General features: G+C 36.4%; 2 protein-coding genes across 34 annotated transcripts; both read right to left on the bottom strand.

The window, feature by feature from the left end:
• Positions 1-6,225: 6,225 nt before the first annotated feature.
• On the bottom strand, positions 6,226-8,901 carry LOC129567698 (eukaryotic translation initiation factor 4 gamma 3-like). The gene is made up of 3 exons (XM_055444871.1): positions 7,604-8,901; positions 6,612-7,500; positions 6,226-6,479 (listed from the first exon to the last, which is right to left on the bottom strand). The coding sequence occupies exons 1-3, from the start codon at positions 8,001-8,003 to the stop codon at positions 6,392-6,394; spliced, it is 1,377 nt and encodes a 458-aa protein (XP_055300846.1). The 5' UTR covers positions 8,004-8,901; the 3' UTR covers positions 6,226-6,391.
• Positions 8,902-9,802: 901 nt separating this feature from the next.
• On the bottom strand, positions 9,803-19,105 carry LOC129567696 (gastrula zinc finger protein XlCGF57.1). Of its 33 annotated transcripts, none has more exons than XM_055444859.1 (8): positions 18,114-18,258; positions 12,911-13,026; positions 12,802-12,852; positions 12,552-12,690; positions 12,352-12,461; positions 12,141-12,215; positions 11,291-12,067; positions 9,803-11,218 (listed from the first exon to the last, which is right to left on the bottom strand). In XM_055444859.1, the coding sequence occupies exons 2-8, from the start codon at positions 12,950-12,952 to the stop codon at positions 10,949-10,951; spliced, it is 1,464 nt and encodes a 487-aa protein (XP_055300834.1). In that variant the 5' UTR covers positions 12,953-13,026; positions 18,114-18,258; the 3' UTR covers positions 9,803-10,948. The 33 variants fall into 33 exon arrangements, with proteins under 33 accessions (XP_055300834.1, XP_055300837.1, XP_055300840.1 ...); XM_055444862.1 differs by having other exon boundaries at positions 12,552-12,687; XM_055444865.1 differs by having other exon boundaries at positions 12,802-12,840.
• Positions 19,106-19,143: the final 38 nt, after the last annotated feature.

Genomic DNA, 19,143 nt, shown 5'->3' with positions numbered 1-19,143 from the left:
GATGAAAAGCAAACAATAAAATTAAATTCGGCGAAAAATCGGAATTTGAAACTGATGATAATAAGCCAAATCAAGGTTTTTTTCTTGCGGAGGTCGAATGTATGTGAATTTCACAATGACATACTTTTCAAATTGTGAAGCAATACGCGGAAGTGCGTATTGCCAGCACTGTTGCCGCGATTATGATCAAAAACAGAACAAAAAAACATACATAAATTAGCGTTATCACGTTAAAAAAAAGGTTTTACTTTTTTTCGACCTTTCGAAAATGCGCGGGTCTCGTTAGAGGCTGCAATATCCGGTGGCACAATTAAATCCGCTACGACAAATAAAAGTGATTAATTGTTTATTCCCAGCTCAAAGTTCTTCAGCTTGTTGAACTAATTATCCTTAATTCCAACATGAATATTTCCAGATGCGCCCAGATTACGAGCCGAATCTCAGAGAGGCTGAGAATGGATATTGAAGAGCGTTTTTCTACTATATTCCCAATATATTGTATATTAATAATTTGAATCAATCTGTACATGCGAAATTGAGTACACTCTGCTCTCAGCACAGTACTTATTAATTAGAGATAACATTTCACCATCGAGTAATTTCACCAGTAGATTTTAGTCAATATGAAATCGAAACTCAAATTGATTGTTTCAAAATAGACAAAATATATGTATTCCAAGGGAAAAGGTATAAATTGGTAACTGTAGGTCCAATTTTCATATTTAAACGTAGTGTAATCACACCATCATCGAAAGTGAACGGAATGGGAAGAAATGTAAACAATTTCGCTAGTCGATAATATATCCGTGGAAGATTGAGTGAGAGAACAAGAAAGAAACTCGCACCTGACTAAAAAGTATTGGATATTTTGCCGTTGCTTACCGTTAGTTGCAAATCTTGAAATCGCTCCAACCACTTTATGGTAATAATAGAAAACTTTAAATCGAATCAAACTTGAGTCTTGTATTTCGATTGATGATTATAATCAAACATCGATTATCGTTGATATCCGCAGTAAGTAACACCTTACTTCTCAATCGCAAATACGTTATCGATATATACACCCATGTTATTACACGCATCACCGACCCCATTTGAGCAATGTTTCCGTTCCATGGGAATACTCTCTTTTCATTTTGATGACGTCACGTGACGGGATATCGTTCCTTACCATTTCTCCATCTGCTGTCGTAACTGTGCCATGCATTTGTATCGACTCCGTTCGAGTAACATATATATATATATATGCTGAATAAACAAAAATGAAATTGATTTTCATGTAAAAAGTGAATCTTCTGATACGTATATTTTTGTACTAATGTGGCACATTGTACTCACACACACGCTCGTCATCAATTCTCTGTATTATATCATTTTTTGTTGCTATTCTGCATAGATAAAAGATATCACTTTCATTTGCAAACGCATACACTGATTGCTATTCATTGGATACGACATTAGCGGAGCATTGAAGTGGCATAGTCGATTGCTTCGCAGCCACTCATCACTAAATCATTACTATGTCATTTACTTTCGATTTCCCGTTTTTATTTTTTCTATCGACAGAAAATTTCCGGAAGCAAGGAATACACTTCAAAGAACATCATCAATTTGGGTAATGCTGCATTACTAATTCAAAACATTGTTCCCATTGAATTAGCGAAATTTATCATTGGCAAAGCAATGGATGTTTTTGATGTCTCTCAGCATGCCATTTCGAACTCTTTTCTCGTATAGCATCATCTAAAAATGAGACAAATGAAGAACATTTGTTGAACGGTTTCTCCAAACACCATCTTACATTCAGAAACCGATCGCAAATTCGTAAATAGCATGTTTTTCTCAAGAAATTCACTTTTTTCTTTTCGTGTTTTTGTGTTTTGCATTATTCTCTTTGGCGTAATATATTTTCATCTTCAACCGACTTCCGTGGAGAATGAATTGTTGAAACTACGTTAATGACATTCAAATGAACGATTTTAATTAAAATCCCTCATGATACAAGATCAAAGCCACCGTTACGTAAGAAAGATTCGACACGGATTCAATATTGTTTTTGTGAGTGATTTTATTTCAATAATTTCAAATGAAAAAGTGAATCACTAACCCACTGAATAACAGATTTGAAACGTTAATCATGCTGTTGAGTTAAACAGATACACTGCGGAAAAGAGAGCGAAAGAAAGAAAGAAAAAGAGAAACATCAACTACAAACAAACAACAAATCCCCTGCAAATAAACTCAGCAATATGATCCAAGTGATTATATAGAAGTCTTTTTAACGTATGAATGATTTGACACCATTGTTCATTTACAGATTTCGACTCAGATTTTTATTTAAAACAGTGTTATAAATCTCAAGAAGTTGAATCAACGATTTCGAGAAAGGAAACAGTTTGATCAATCGAGATTTGAAGATGTGCAGCTAAATTGAAAAACATTTCTTGGGGCTGCATTGAAATGAAAGAAACAAAAGAAGAATAAACGGTACATTTTGATGCCATGGAAGTATGTCGATATGGTAACTGTTTTGCCTTCTTACCATCATTGTTTGTTTCGAAAAATCTACTGAATAGTTTGAACAATGCACATCTTGTAAACGAGTATATTGCACCACCAACAACACGAAAAAACGAAGAGAAAAAAGTGAGCAGAGTGGCAGCAATTCAACCAAATCGAAAATGTAATATGCCTGCGAGAGATGTAATCCAACATTGTGAACGAGCTAATAAAATCTATTTTCAATTGATGTGTTAGTAAATAGCATCAACTAATAGTCTGCCTCAATGTGTGTGATTATATTTGAAAGGGTGTTGCAAATTTTTATTCCGCAATGTGAACGACGAACGAGAACAGTTCAAAAAATGCACCGAATCGTACAAATCTGTTATGCGTTTCATGGAAGCGATTTTTCATGTATTCACTTGTCATCGGTGCTATCGTCGTTGTTGTCGTCGCCCGCATTCCTTTCATCCATTGTATGATGAAGGTGGTTGTAATGTGTACTTGGATTCATCCATTTTATCTGATTGTGTGAAGAAATGCGGAAATATCAAGTGCTGTTTGATTGCCAGTTGAAAGAACCATTCACAAATAACCAATTTTTATGTAACACAAGCATTTTTTCCCTATTACGACTGGTATCGATGTATTCTTCTTGTTTTTTCTCTGGTTTGGTGTTTTTTTTCTCTCTCCATGGAATATGCTACCGCATACTGTATTTTGTTAAATGGGCGGCCAGCAAGAAGATACAGCTTAAAGGTGTTTAATGGTACTCAACGCTTTATTGGTTTTTTCCGTTGTACGGCTGGATGGGGACTAGTAGTCGCCTCGATGTCGATCGCATTTTTCAAGTGTCGAAGTCGTTTACCGAAATTAATGAAGCTGAAATTGATGAAAAAATATTTGTATGCATTCGCTCTCACTTTCTGCGCCAAAAGCACCACTCGTCACTTATACTCAATACGGTCTCATTTTTTATACACTCTCTCGCTCTCTCTCTCTCTCTCTCTCTCTCATTCATTCATTTTCTCACATTCTCACTCATTTTCTCTTCGATCCAATTTCAACATCCCACTTCCAATCGGTTGCATCAACAGCAAACAGTGAGAAGAAAAAAACTCGCCCAAATTTTCGATTCAATGAAGTCGTTCCAATTTTTGCGATGCAACAACAGACCGTTCACAATATTTACTCGTATTGCAATTTTTCGAAAGAGAGGCGTTCATTCGGTGAACAGTTTTTGAATTAGTTTCGGGATTAGTTTGCTCAGGAGGATTTTGTGAATGCGTCCGAGCTGGAAAAAAAACACAGCAGCAACAGCAACGACTGAAAATGAATCAATGAGCAATAATGTCGTAAACAGGAAGTTTATGCAAATCCAATTTTTCATTCGTTGATTCTCACTATAAACCTATATTTGCTCAATGGCTCCACTTGACACACATTGTTGCTAACATTTATTTTCGTTTTTAATTTATATTTTTCACGCACACGTCGCTTGCAGTTAATTTTCATTTTGAACACTGAATTGCACTTAATGCAACTCTCTCGGTAGCTGAAGCCAATGCGCTGTTATTTTTTTCATTCATTTTGGAACGCGCTCGCGCAACCAACCAAAATTTTCATTTCCATTTTTTCTCCATCTCTATCATACGAGAAAAAAACACATTCCGTATATTTAAATGGTGTAATTAGCGCTTACATTAACGAAATGTTTGTTTGTGATCGTTGAGCTATCCATTCGGAAAAACATATAATTCTTTGCGAACGGATAAGTGAACGCACCATGTCGTGTCATGTATAAAGTGCGCTTAATAATGAAGCTTTTACTTTAAATTCATTTCAATTGCTTTGGCAAGTGAGAAAGAGAGAGAGAGTGAGTGAGTGAATTTCAGCATATCAAACATACATACATTTCCCTACTGAAATGACCGATACCATTAATCCAGACGATGCAATAATCTTTGTCATTTATTACAGTGGCTGCCGGGATGTTGGTTGCCAAAAAACACACACACACTCACACATACTAACTCGCACCGACTGACCGACCCACCGACGGAAAAGTGATAAAACTTTAAATATGCATGCAGTTTGGAATACATTTTACATCAACATCGGTCCATTTGGTAAATTCAGTTCGTCTCGCCACTCTCTTCTCACTCGCTTTCGTGTTTGCCTTTCGCATTGAGGTTCGGTGTGTGTGTGTCTGATTTTTTTCTCGTTCGGCTCTTCATGCACATGTTTTGAGGGTGTGTGTGCGCGTTACCGGTGTCGCACCAACGCTAGACCATTATAAATTAAAAATGAGCCTTGTTGTCACACAGATAGCTCTCGTTCGTTTTTATCCATATGATAAAACGCATCATGACATTTATTTTGAACGGCGTGCGCATTATATGTGTGCGCCCTCGTCCTCGTCAGTGTCGTTAACACAATATTTGCAACCAACACTAATGGCAATTTCACCCATAAAATATTAGTCCACTTGTCCCAGTTAATTATTAATATTCAAATACGACACATTCAATGCAATCACAACACCGCATTCATACTGTCATGTTGCATACATTTATACGGTTGAAAAGGAAAAAAAACTAGCACATCACCCAAATTGACCACGGAGTAAAAATTAAAAATCGGCACACTGCATTATTTTTAACGTACACACTCGAACCATTCCAAACCTGAAGGAAAATATTATTAATGATTCATTTCGATTTGTTTGTTCTGTTGTCCCGTTCCAAGCCGACTAAAGTCGCATCTGGTTAATTAAATTACACTCGACACATGAATTTTAATGCACTTACTTTGGTCGAATTTTCATTAGTCACTGCAACAAATTATTATACGCGTTAAGAGAGCATTCTTCAATTAATTTTTTTTTGCTCTTTCGGAAAGACTCTGCTTACTTATGGCTCTGAAAACATGAATTGCTCCATCAAATCTGAATATTTTCTTCCAACACTGTATTTTGAGTACGTTTTTTGTTTCTGTTTTGCCAAATATCAATTTGTCAAAGCACATTCTTTTGTTTGGATTGGATTTTTCTATAGAAAAACTGTGCTGTAGCATTCTGTTGTTTTTTTTTGAGTGAAATATTCTCTTCGCATCGCTTTGTTTCATAGTTCATTTAGTTTGGTTGGAAGAGAAGGGATGAGTCCATTAAAATTTTTAATAAAAAATGAACCTAATTTCGTTCAGAAACCGTAATTTTTGACATTCAAATTGATAGGGACGAAAAAAAATCTTCCTGGAAATTTGACTCTAGTCATTTAAATGACACGAATCAATGAGTAGCACAGGAAAGAAATCATCGTTGGGCATATTACCTGTTTTCCATAGATTTCAATGTCTTTTGTCATTTTGACCTAACTCACGGCCAAATTGCTGTTCCTTCTGCGAATTTTGATCATTGTGTCAAGAAGACAAGATGCAAACAACCAACTCGTAAAAACAAAACCTCGGCATTTTTTCGTTCCCATTTTAATTTGTTTTGATTTTTATTTCAGAATTTTTTCATACATAAAGTTTTTTTTTTCTACGTATAATGTACACGTCTTGACACATGAACTCATCTCACAAAATGTGATAGGAACTCGTTTTTGTACACAATTTCACCAATTTCTTACATGCGAATATACAGATATAAATTATATTAAAAAAAAAAAGAAAATATGATGCTTTTTTTGCACGCTCAACAAATTTTGAAAGTTTTGTAACTTTTTTTCACATAATTTTCACAATATTTATTTTTACTCTCGATAAGATTGGAATAGATAATAAAATGATGTAAATGTAATTAAAATTAATTGTTTAAAATTCGTAATTAGTTGAGATTTTAGCAAATCAGTCTCTCCAGAATCACTTGTTGTGTGTGCGGTTGCATTCACGCATTTGTCAAATGTGTCTGAGCGATGGTAATTTTTGGCTTCCATTTGTTGTTACGTAGCTCGATGACGTCCATAATCATGAACCTGGCAAAAACAACAAAATACGAATGAAAATATGATGAGTAAATAATAAAATGAGCAACACAGCGAAAACATCAGCAAAAATCAATTCAATTTTCTGACAGAATCTTGAAATTGTGTTAAAAACAAACTTACTTGATGCGAGTGCTGGCTTTGAAGTTGCGAATTTTGTTGTCAGCGATGCGCTTGAGTTGGTTCATATAATTAGTAAGGTCTAGGTATTGTGTTTTGGTTTTGTCGGAATTATCGTTGGCCGATGGTTTTCGTTCCAATTTTCCGCCAACAGTTGTCAACAATTTGCAGAGGCATTCGAGTTTTTCATTGGCCTGATTGGAATTCGCTTGATTTGGTGCCGCCTCACGAACGAGCGTACTAATGCACACATTCATGATATTAGTTGTCAGCATGTCCAATTTGTAGAGTTCACCGATGAAACGGACGGTGCTCACCAAACGACGCCGCAGCGTTGATTCTTCTTCCGCAATTTGGGCTTTGATTTCATTAATGCCATTTAAATCGCCCTGCTTTTCGTACGATTGCAATTTTTCCATGAGCGGTGCGAGAGCGGCCACAGTGGTATTTTTATTGGCCACATGCTGTTCAAATTCGATTTGGCACTTGTTGATAAGCGTTCGCTTGAAATATGCACGTTCAGTGGACGATGAATCGATTTGCTTGGAACAGTGTGATAGGTATTGGCTCAGCTTGGCATATCCTTCCGAGAAATTTGGCTCGTTAACGGCTTTGTTGAACACCAAATTAATGACCTCCACCAATTTTTCCTTGGTATCAATTTGCAAGTTCTGAAATTGCTGTGACAACACACCGAAATTTTGTGCCGTCAATTTGTTCAAAATTGAACGCACCTGTTTGTAGAGATCGGCAGCGTTGTCATTGTCATTTGGTTGGGATTTTTGCAAAAACGTCGGTTTCCATGCATTCTCCGCTTCTTTCAATTTCACTTCATTTCGGATTGATAGTCGAACTTGAACACTGCTGTGTGCACCGTTGCTATGACCTCTATCTAATGGTAGAAACAGAAAAAAAATGACAAGCGGTAATTTAAGGGTAACATAACCTCAAATCTCTGGATGGATAAAAGTATCAAGTCATGCGCGACGTCTTACCTCGATTTGGTTGCCTTTGCCGGTCACCGTTCATGGCGCCGTTATTCGTGTGTCCACCATTGTGACGATTTTGGTTAAGTCGTGGTGCCGACTGATAGTGATTGTGTGTGCGACGACCACCGTGTATTTGGCCCAAAGCCGATGACATCACGTTAAAGCTGAACATGTTCGGAAAGCTCGTACTGGGAACAGCATCCGGTCGGCTAATCGATGAGAGCATATTACGATTACTCAAATTTGGCACTCGACTTTGACTGTGACGCATCCCGTACAAAGCACCCAATGAATATACGAATTTTTGCTCGTTGTTCGACAAAGTCGGATCGACTAGGCTGTGCTGGGTGTCGGTGCGATGGTTGAATGTTTGAATACCGTTCATTTGCGGTGCCAATGGACTCATTCTTCGAACGATCAGAAACAATCGCAGATTTTATAAAGAAAAACTGTTTGTAAAATTTAACAACACTATACAAAAATCGGGGGACAAAAAACTTAACACCAATTCAGATAGTAATATTGCAATAAAAACTAGTCAACTTTTAGTTTCGTCGAATAGAAAAAAAAACGAAATAGTTTCGAATGTGTTTGAATGACTGTTTGTCTTGAGTGTTGATTTTAGACTGTGACTGCTACTGAGATTATTGCTGTGTGACTCACTACGAAGGGAGAGCGGAAAGTTCCATAGAAAGCACAGCTAACGGTATACACACACCGACTGACGCATTGATTCGTTTTTCTTATCACTTTCAGATCATTAGCAACAATGCGTCACCTCGTATTCACATTCTATTTGGTATCAGTTAGGCTTACTCATTCGCTCGCTCGCTCGTTCATTCGCTTTGTGTGTCTACTGCTCTCATTGTTTGTACCTAATTGCTTACACGGCACACATACAAATTAACACCAATTTAACACAATCGTAATTCTTACATCTCCTTCGAATACTCAGACATTAGATGTTACAACGAACAATCGTTAGCCATATTGTCGCATGTGTTTCGCTCATTCTTTCATAGAGGCACTCGGTGCAACATTTTTGGAATGCTATTAATAATCAGCATGAGTTTTTTTTAGAATTCAATTGTTCATTTGCTAAACAAAATATTTTGTCAAAAGAATCAATTTTTGGGCGAAGCCAAATTTAAAACTGTCTACCCAATTTCGGATGTTGAATGCTCAATAGGAAATCCCAATTATATTTTGTCTCGATCATTTTAACCGAAAATTTTGCAAAAAAAAAAAAACAAATGTTGTGACTCAACTACCAATTATAACACGAAACACAGAGGACTGTTTTATTACGATTTTGTTTGCTGGTTTTTATTGTAATTATCATCATCAATATCAATAATAGTAATTTTTAAATTTTCTTGAATTGCTATCGCTAAACTAATTTTGAATTTGTGTGTTTTCATCATTTGAAATCCAATAATAATTTTTTGTTTATTTATTTTTTTCTTTATTCACTTGCGACTTTCTAATATATAAAAGCAATTTAATTTTGTTTGTGTTTTGTTTGAGGAGATAAAAATAAAATCGTTTACAATAAAAATAGAATTTTTTCAAATGAGTAAAATGTAAAAATGTTCGAAACTTTCAAATCAAAATTGAAAAAAATAAAATAAATTCGACAAACAAAAAAAGCGATGTATAAAAAATTATCAATATCCGATTCTTCACCTTTTTTACAAAATTAATGTTGATGTTTTTTGTTTTTTGTTTTGTTTTCTTGTATAATATGTGTATCGATGATTTGTTACTTTCTTTTTCTTTCTCTTCTTCTTAATGTTTATGGTTTTGCAAAAGCATTTATAAATCGGTTGTTGAAATTTTTCACTCATGTTGCTTTTCCCTTTAAATGGTATGGAAGTAAATAGGCTTAAGGAATTAATGTTCTTTCAGATTTTAATAAAATCAAGTATGTTGTTGATTTTTTTTTGTTGGTACAGATTTAAAAAAATATTTAAAAAAAAAACAAAAAAAATGTTTCGCTGCCTTCTCAAGTTTTTTTTTTTTATAATAGAATTTTTCTTCTGATGACAAACTAAGACAACACTAAATCACGTAGTTCTTCATCAGTATAAATTTCTCCCGTTCTTTTTGTTTTTTTGGCGCAGGTTCTGTTTGTTTTTTATTTATATACATTGAAATACCCACATACAGAAAATGACCCGAATTCCAAGAGAAAAATAAAATAGATTTTGTTTAGTTTTTTTCTTGTTCTTGCTTATACTTTGCGACTTTTTCTCTAAATGTGCACATGAATTTCCATTAATGGCTAGATCAATTATAAAATTTCATCTTAGTTTATTCTCTTCATTTTGTTTATAATCGGTTGTCTCTGTGCAAAACTATCTAATCTTTATTCATCCAGAAATCATTGTCATTCACCAGTGAATTCTCATTTTTTGTTCATCAATTTTACTTCAGTCCTTTTTCCTTCTCTTTCTTAACAAAATGTGTTGAGTCACACAATTTCTTATCATTTTTTCTTGTTATTTGTTTCCAACCATTTTTTTTAGATAGTAGTTTTGCACACAATATCAAGTGTTCAAATGATAAAATTCATTATCATTTTCATAGTATTTTTTTGTTGTTCAAAATATAACCTAATTCGATAGATTTACCGTTTTATGTTGACGTTGTTATTCAATATATCTGGTACTAGTCGTTTGTTTTGTCCACTTTTACATTGTTTTTAATTATCAAATTAAATGGTTTTTTGTTTTTATATTTTCTCATTTAAACCAATTTGAATTTGTTGCTTCAGAAAAAGAGTTTTTGTATAGCTATTGTAATCGTTTTGTAGGTTTGCATATGTGTGACTTGGAGAACAGAAGTTGAAATGCCAGGTAAAAAAATTGTTGTGACAATTTTGAACCAAATGTGTTTTTTTAAAAATAAATTCCAAAATCTCCCAATTTTGTTTTTGTTTTTGGAAGCTATGCTATTCGAAGTAAATATAATAACTGGTGCCAATGAAATTGGCTTCGAGAAATTTTGAGGAGATCACAAAATAAAATAAATTCGTTTAGCGGCATATTTCTTCTTCTGTTCACCGATGTCGATCGAAACATAAATATTGTTTCGTGTATGTAATCACTGGAGAATAAAAAAAAACAACTGCAAAGAAAATGGTTCACTTCGTCGAGTGAGAGAGACCGTTAGAAAATAGAAATGATGCTTCGAAATAGAAGTGTGTAAAACGGTATATTCCCATTGGCAATCGGTTGGCCGATCAAAATGCCAATCGATAGAATATCGAAAGAGAGAGAGTGTGTCGAGCTTGCGCGACGACGCGACGACGGCGACGACGACGATGCCGACCAAACAAATCCATTTGCTTTACATTTTATTGGCATTTGTGAAATGTTTGTAGTACATGTGAACTTTGTAGTCGGTATCATTTGAATAGATAATATTACATTCGTGGCACTTGTTTTTCTCTTTCGATATGTTTATGGCATGGGCATGGTTTTGCGGATGATGATGCTGTTGCTGTTGCTGTTGTTGTTGTTGTTGCTGCTGTTGCTGTTGTTGGATGTGCTGTTGGACTTGTTGATGAGCATGTTGTAGCATGACGTTCATTTGTTGTGGCATATGCTGTGTTTGTGCCTGTAACGAACCATTGCCGTTCATGAATGGCGGTAATGGTAACGAAATTCCAAGGGGCAACGATAGTGGTACCTGTTGTTGGTGAGCATGATGGTGGTGTGGTTCTTCTTCCTTGATATTCTTTAGCTGCTCCGTGAACATTGAGTGCGCATGTGGATCTCCCTTATTCTTTTTGCTTCGGCCTCCACCTCCGCCGCCACCACCACCACCCGTATTGGCTGTGCCAGCATTCTGACTTTTGATCAACGCCAATCCGTGTACATTGTTCAAATGCGTGTTCAGCAAGTCATTCGACTCAAAGTAAGCATCACAATTGTCGAAATAGCAATTGAATTTGCCGGCAATTGTTGAGGTGCGTTTTTTGTTCAGCAAACGAGCCGCTTCACTGCTTGCATGTTCGAGTTGGATGTGCTTGTTCAGTTGATTCTTTAGGGTGAATCCTTTGGAGCATTCGGGACATTGATGATAACGACCATCGATGTGTCGCTGCATGTGTTTCTTCAGCAATGCCTCTTGATTGAAACTGCTCGAGCACATGGTACAACGAAACTTGAATTCCTCGTGCAGGGCCAAGTGTTGATTGAAATGAGCCGCTTGCAAGAATTTCTCATCACATTTCGTGCATTCAAATGGAAATGTTAAACCATGGGTTTTCATGTGCTGCTGCAGCTGATTCTGTTGCTTGAACGTTTTGTCGGGGCATTGCGGGCAGACCAGTCCACTGAAACCGCTGTGCAGCAGCAGATGCTGATTCAACGATGTCACCTGCGTAAAACGACGCGGACACTGATTGCAAAGGTATTGTTGGATTTTATGGTGCGATTTCATGTGGTTGTTTAAATTAGTAACCTAAACGACGGGGAAAAAATCGAGAAATTCATTTCAGAATTCCGCTTCATTTGCATCAATTCAGCCGACTTACTTGTGCAAAAGATCGGCCACACTCTGGTTCAATGCACACGAACGGCCTCTCTCCTGTATGTAGCCGACGATGATTCTACGGAAAATAAATGAAATTATTAATTCATAACGAATTTTGATGAAAAATTCCACTGAAAATTGATTTGAATATCTAATGAACCGCATCTTATCCAACTGCCGCCCCGAACAGACAGAATGCCTCGAATACTCACATTCAAATTTGTGATTTGTGTAAATGCTTTTCCACAATCACCGCACACATACGGACGCACTTGTGAATGGATTCGTTCGTGATTCCGTAGATTAGCCGCCTGTGTGAATGCTATGGGAGGAGAACAAAAATTGGTTATCAATCGATTTTTAATTTGTACTTTCGAGACAAAAGTATTGATTTTTGTTGTTGTTGTTGTACTTTTTTGACATGTTGGACACTGGTATTTTCGTTCAGCTGTGTGATTTCGAATGTGTGTCAATAACGATGATTTTCTGGCAAATGTTTTCGAGCACAATGTGCATGTTCCCTCTTCACCGTACATCAATTGCTCTTGCTGCTGCAAAATACAAATGCGAATACATTAATGCCAAATATTTGTGTTCTTCTAACCGATGAATGTGCTAACAAATAAAATTTAAACAAAGCCATGGAAGAAAAATGAGCTCACCTCAACATTTTGCAATGATTTCTCCAGTTCGTACGCAAGCTGAAAGAAATTCTGCATTTGATTAAAATATGATGTTAAATAAAAATGGAGAAATTTATTTGAGACTCACCGCTGCGTCACCCTTCCGTCCATCACCAACGACTGCCTGCATCTTGTCGGTTTTGGTGCAATAAATGTTTCAAATGTCCGTAGTAATATCAATGGTTTATTTCTGGCTCAGTCAAACTGTATGTTAAAGTAAAAGAGGACGGTTATTCGTAAATTTTATGGATTTTTTTTTCTTATTTCAAGTAAACAAAATTTTCAAATGAAATGAAATGGTTTTATGGAATTGTGAAAGTAGCATCCACCATGAAAAAAAGTTGTCGCGTAATGCAGAGGTAAAACACTCATATTTTAGCTCAATTTTTGGAAAATTCTCATGATGCTGAATATGCTGGGCGACAAAAACACACTGTGCGCCAGTCAAAAGATGCCATGGAAAATTCGTCGAACGAACGAACAGAGAGCAAAAAAAAACAAAATTCTTCCGATCAACCACAAATGTGAAGCCATTGAGTTGAATGCCGAATGCGAAATGTTTATTTTTCATTATCCAAAGTAAACATTGGGCAAAGCGTTTGCGCGTCAATTTGTTATTTTAATCGGTTTTTCCGACAAAGTTCGGTGAGCTTGTCACCCGCGCCATGAGCTGACATACGAAAGAAGCTGACAAAAACACACAGCATCGTGCGCACAATGTCACTTGATTTTTGCACAAATGAGCCACACACACACAAACAGACAAATGGTATTTCAAATGACGATAAAATGTTAGCAAAGAAATTTAAAAAAAACGTTACGTTGAAATTTCAATTGGTTACAGCAATTCAGTGTGAATTGCGTGCTATGAATGGACGAGATTACGTTTTATCAATTGTATCTTAGGATGTTTATCAAATTAAAGGCGAACAGCTAAAGGAGAACTCAATGATACGCAATGGCGCGTAATTTTTTTCCATTTCGATAACACTGCATTTACTACGAAAGCACTCACAATTGAACGGTCCGGACTGGCAATAAAAACAACCGAAAAACAGCGATAGTGAATTTTATAGCAATTCACATACACGCTCACAACAATTGTATACACTGAATAGCGCCAAAACAGAAGAATTGGATCTAGAGGAAAAAACAAAACAAACTACGAGCACTGCGTATTATGGCACTTCTCCACTTCGTACAAATGGAACGTCTCGGCAAACAAACCGATTTCTAGTCAATCACACATAAACAAAACACCATGAACTTATGCACCAACACATATCCGCTGGTAATCATCAATCATGTTTTCAAGTGCAGCGCTTGATTAGATTGAACAGGGAAGAAGAAGAAAAAACACTCTCTCCGTTTTGATTTGTTCAATTCGACACTCTCACAGGTAGAAGAATCCTCGTGTTCGTCGGGTATTTACATAAATGAATAATAAAATGACTCATATGCACAATCTTCTTGCAAATGTTAACTCTGTTTCTCCGCGTTCTCTCTGTGTGTACGTATATTTTCTCGCTCTCTGCGTGTCACTTTTGTGTGTTTCGCTATTCAAAATCTCGACCAAATTGCATTGACCGCGAAAAATCTCTTTTCTGAAGCGCAACGTTGTTGTTCGGCACGTAATCATGGCGCGCACAAAAATTTCGTGTAAACACGATCAAAGTAACTGACTCACTCACTCACCCTTTCGCTCTCCTTCGTGTCAATCGAACTGTTACCCGGTAACTTGTAAATATTCCATAATACACAATCGATATATTTTTAGAAAATGCTGTTTGCAATCGTTTCTTCTTTCTCTCTCTCTCTGTGTGTGTGTGTTCTTTTATTTTTTTCGGTGCTGTTTTTATCTTCGTAAACTTTTTTTTTGGTTTGCTGTTCAATAAACTGAAAAACGTTTTGATACACTCCGTAGATTGTGCACTAAAATACTGGATATTTCCTGCATTTTTACGCTGTTCAATGCCCGCACAGATTGGGCCTTTCGAACGAAACAAACAACAAAATATTTTAAAAACGGATAGAGAAACAAACGACGAAAGAGAAAAATGAAAAAAAAATAAACGAGTACGACGAAGAATGCGCTGTGATGATGTAGATGAATCCAAAATTAGTAAATCTTTTCGTTTTGAATGAATGCAGTACGGGAATAATGAAGATTATTTTTCTTCTTCTCAGTTCCTTTCTCTTTCTCTCTCGCTTTTGCTCTCTCTTTCTGTCGTTATTTTTTCAGTTCACTGTTATGTGATGTGTTCTAAGCGAGCTTGTTAGCTCCTTTTGATTTGGTGAGTGCGTACATTTGTGTGTACAACGAGCGAGCGAGCGAACGACAAAAAAAAACGAGGCAAAACAACGCAGAAGTTGTATATGAAGAAAAAACAAAACAACAGCAAATATAGATAGATCGTCCATACACCGCGCGAGTACATAACATTTTCGTTGTAGTTGGTTTTTTTATAATCTGTTTGTCTATCTCTTGCGTTCGCCTTTTTTTAAAAATACATTTACGAAAAATGTATAATTTTTTTTTTATGTTGTTGTTGTTGTCGTTCTTCTGTGTTGTTGTTCTTTATCCACAGGTATAATGATTCTCTTCGGGATTTGTTTTCCTCCGTCTCTTTCGATTCGTTGTAATTCGTTTTTCGATGTTTATTTTTTTTTTGCTGTTGTTGTTGATCTTTTGCTTATTCCAAAGTCTTGGAACGAAAATGTTAAACGAAAAAAATAACGAACATCAAGAAACTCTCATCTCTCGCATCCACACACACACAATGACACTCATATACATACGCATGCATTCGTGCGCGTTTTACTTGCCGTGCGAAGTGGACAAATGGAAAAGAACCGTGCAGTGAATTGTACCATACAAATGTAAGATTTCTTCGCGCGCGCTTCATTGAAATCAACGAAGAAAACAACAAAGATTTTTTTTTCTTGATCAGCTATAGCAGTACGCGATGTATAGAATGATTCACATTTATTCGGCGGTGTTTCGTCTTGCCCCTACAATTATTATACTTCTTGATTCGTGCTTAGTCGGCGGCCGTATTGTGATCGGGCCGGCACAAGCATTTTCGTTCATCGTGAATTGTTACTTCTTACAGTATTTGATACACGCTGGATGGAAATTATACAGTTGTCGGGTCGCAAAGAATGAGATAAAAAGCAGAATGGAGGCTTAGAAATGCACGAAAAATCCCCAAAGTAGTCGTTTGTTCGAGGCCGTTGTGTGTGCGTGTGAGCAGCAACGGCTTTGGATTACGCTGTTCTCGGGTAGAAAGGACACATCATTTTCTCCGTCTTTCTCTGCATGTTTTCGCATTCTCAAAGCAAGGAACCAAACCAACAGCACGCACAGCAATTTAAATGCGATGAACGAATCATACACACATAGAAGAAAAAGAGAGAACGAAGGAACGAAAAAAAAAATCCAATAACAGCGACGACAGAAGAATAAAATTGTGAAAAATAAATGTGTATAAAACCATTCACATACTCTACATGGAAAGGCCTCAAAACAAGCGGCAGTAGCAACAACAACAACTACTCACTGGCGAGAATCATACAAAATTCAACGAAAAAAAAAACATAACAAAATAAATAAATATCAAGAACGACCAAGAGCAAAAAAAAAATAACACATCCAACACGGCCTGATAGACGGAGAACGCAATAATATAAAAAAAAATAACAAGAAAGAATAGAAAAAAGACCATCGAAGCAGAATAAGAAAAACAACGCACATACAAAATCAACACACAGCACAAATGAAAAAGGCATAAAATGGAATAAGAAATTTAACACATGCATACATTCGCAGTCAGTTCTCGCTCTCGTTCTTTCTCATTCTATATCTTACACAGCTCCGACGACCGAATCTGACGGTCTGAGCAAAAAAAATAGACAAAGTGTAATCGAATAAAAGACGGACGAAATACGCGAACATGACGACGACGACGACGACGACAACAACAACAACAACAACAACATCATCAACGGAGCAACAGCAGCAGCAGCAATTGCGACCCAAACGATCGCTGAGCAGCAAGAAAATGAAGCAAAAATACAAAATTCGTCTCTCTTTGCCATTGTCGCCGTCGTCGTCTTTGCCCATGTAACAACCCAACGTGAATTTTCGGTATCAGTAAATACGTACGATATATATATAGAAATATATGTTTATACATATAAAAATGTACCGATGATGTTTCTATGTTTGTACGCTCATCGTCGTCGTCGTCGGCTTATACATGCATTCGGTGTGTAGAATGTAATAAACGGAATAATAATAATAAAAAATGAACGAGCCGAACGAACGAACGAACGAAGCATCGAATGAATCGGTGAGTCGGTATACTATATGAAAATACAAAATGTTGTATGCACAATGATATAGACATATAACAAATATTTATATAGCACCGCGCTGTGTTGTTGCTGCTGCTATAGCATATTATAGCGTGCATTTATAATACCGTCTGTGGGAGCACAATACGAAAAAACTTATAACAACAACAACAATCGATTCTTTCTCGCTCGTTTGCTCGCTCTTTTTCATAATACTTCAAAGCAACAACAAGAAATTATTTATTTTGTTGATGTACTCATAATTTTCACTTTTCGCTCTCTTCTCTTCGGCATAGTGTGTATTTTTCGTTTGGATTTCGAGAAGAAAAAAAAATATACAACAAATTTATTGAACGAAGATGATTTAATGCATTGGAGCGCGGAGCAACCAGTTTCGCAGGCATTTCATTCGACGCACTTTTTCGGCAGACGATCGCCGAATTGCAACAGAATTAGCATTATTCAAGCGAAACAAACAACACACCGCGACCATCGACACTTCACCTGAAGATTGTGCTAAATGATTCGGTGACGAAATTCACATCGACCGATCGCAACAGAAAATAAAAAAACAAAAACAGAAAAAAAAATAAAACGCCAAAAACCAAATCAAGAGAAAAAAACAAAACTATTCAAATATTTAGATTGATTTGGTTCCTTCAATAAAAGCGGGCAATCGTTTGAGTTATTGTTATTGCTATTGCAAAGCGCCGTCATCAGAAAGCGAGAGTACAATGCAATTGGACTGTGTATGTGTTTTACTAGCGCCGCTGCAAAATTCAACCGACAAAAAAAAATTTGGTTGCGAAATACGTTGCATTCGATCCGATTTGGTTCAACAGGAAAAACAAAATGTATGCACATTTTTTCGTCGTTTAATTACGAAGAAAAATAATAATAAATTTTTTGTTTGCTGCATTGAAATCAAGACGCACCTGAATTCAATCCAATTTTGACATTGCACACACCAATTTGCACACAATATTTGCCCGTTTCCTCACCAGAGTTTCGGTTGGTCGTTGATTTTTTTTTTTTTGGTTCGTTTCGCACTTTTTTCTACTTAGAATATGGTTCTTTTTTTAAACACACTTTCGACACACAAGAAACAACAATAAAACTTTTTTTCGGGTTTTGCGTTTTTTTTCTCTCTCCCGATACACTGACTGTGTCTCACTGTGCTCGCGTTCCACCGTAAACTTGTATTTGTGTGCAATTGGGCTCACATAAAACAAATGAACGAATACACGCACAACGATGATGCCATACACACACAGACCTGACCATTGCGAAGAGTGGAGAAGAAGCTGAACAAAAAAAGTGAGTCTCTGTCGGCACCGCGGAATGCAAGAGACGGCAAAAATACGGGATAAAAGCAAATCAAAAACTACTGTCAAATGTGCTGTATATTATGAACCTCCCTACAACGACTAGTTAGCGCATGCGTTTCGTGCGCGCACTCACTTACACACACAAACACACGTACACATAGTCGGAGCGTGAGCGTCGACTGGGCGCATTATGTGCGAATGTATTGGATGCGTTATTTTCGGCTTCCACTGGATGCTCCATCGCTCCGAAGCACGGCTTTTGACGCATTCTTATGCACAGTAACGTATTTACAGCAGACGTCTTTCTCTCTTGTCTGCGAACATTTGCGAAGGAGAACATTTGATATTTTCACAGTCAATACCAAACGACCTATGTATGATACATATACTAACCTGGATTATTTTTAGAATACTATATTTAATTTTGGAACAAAGACACCAAACAGCATTTTTATCATGTAAAAATTAGTTTGTAATATTTTACCAATTTTATTTCCAGAAATCGAAGAATGTTCAACAAATGATACACTTGCACTTTGGCGCGAATTCAAATTTGACTGCTTCTTATTAGAACAAAACTGCTTTTGGTTGAACTGTTTTGTTATGGAATATTTTCTCGCTAAGAATAGACTTGCTT

This window comes from Sitodiplosis mosellana, unplaced genomic scaffold (assembly GCF_009176505.1).
Source record: "Sitodiplosis mosellana isolate CC-2019 unplaced genomic scaffold, AAFC_SMos_1.0 Smas_scaffold_12, whole genome shotgun sequence".
In the NCBI taxonomy this organism is placed as follows: Eukaryota; Metazoa; Arthropoda; class Insecta; order Diptera; family Cecidomyiidae; genus Sitodiplosis; species Sitodiplosis mosellana.
This window is presented reverse-complemented; position numbering and strand designations above follow the sequence as displayed.

What these genes read in the sequence shown, in the direction of transcription:
- LOC129567698 (XM_055444871.1), bottom strand. Translation starts at nt 8,003, where the DNA reads ATGAGTCCATTGGCACCGCAAATGAACGGTATTCAAACATTCAACCAT. An exon ending in GCAAAGGCAACCAAATCGAG is followed by an intron (nt 7,501 to 7,603) that starts GTAAGACGTCGC and finishes TTCTACCATTAG; the next exon opens with ATAGAGGTCATAGCAACGGT. An exon ending in AAAGCCAGCACTCGCATCAA is followed by an intron (nt 6,480 to 6,611) that starts GTAAGTTTGTTT and finishes TGTTTTTGCCAG; the next exon opens with GTTCATGATTATGGACGTCA.
- LOC129567696 (XM_055444840.1), bottom strand. Translation starts at nt 12,952, where the DNA reads ATGCAGGCAGTCGTTGGTGATGGACGGAAGGGTGACGCAGCG. An exon ending in GACGGAAGGGTGACGCAGCG is followed by an intron (nt 12,853 to 12,910) that starts GTGAGTCTCAAA and finishes AATCAAATGCAG; the next exon opens with AATTTCTTTCAGCTTGCGTA. An exon ending in AATCATTGCAAAATGTTGAG is followed by an intron (nt 12,691 to 12,801) that starts GTGAGCTCATTT and finishes TGTATTTTGCAG; the next exon opens with CAGCAAGAGCAATTGATGTA.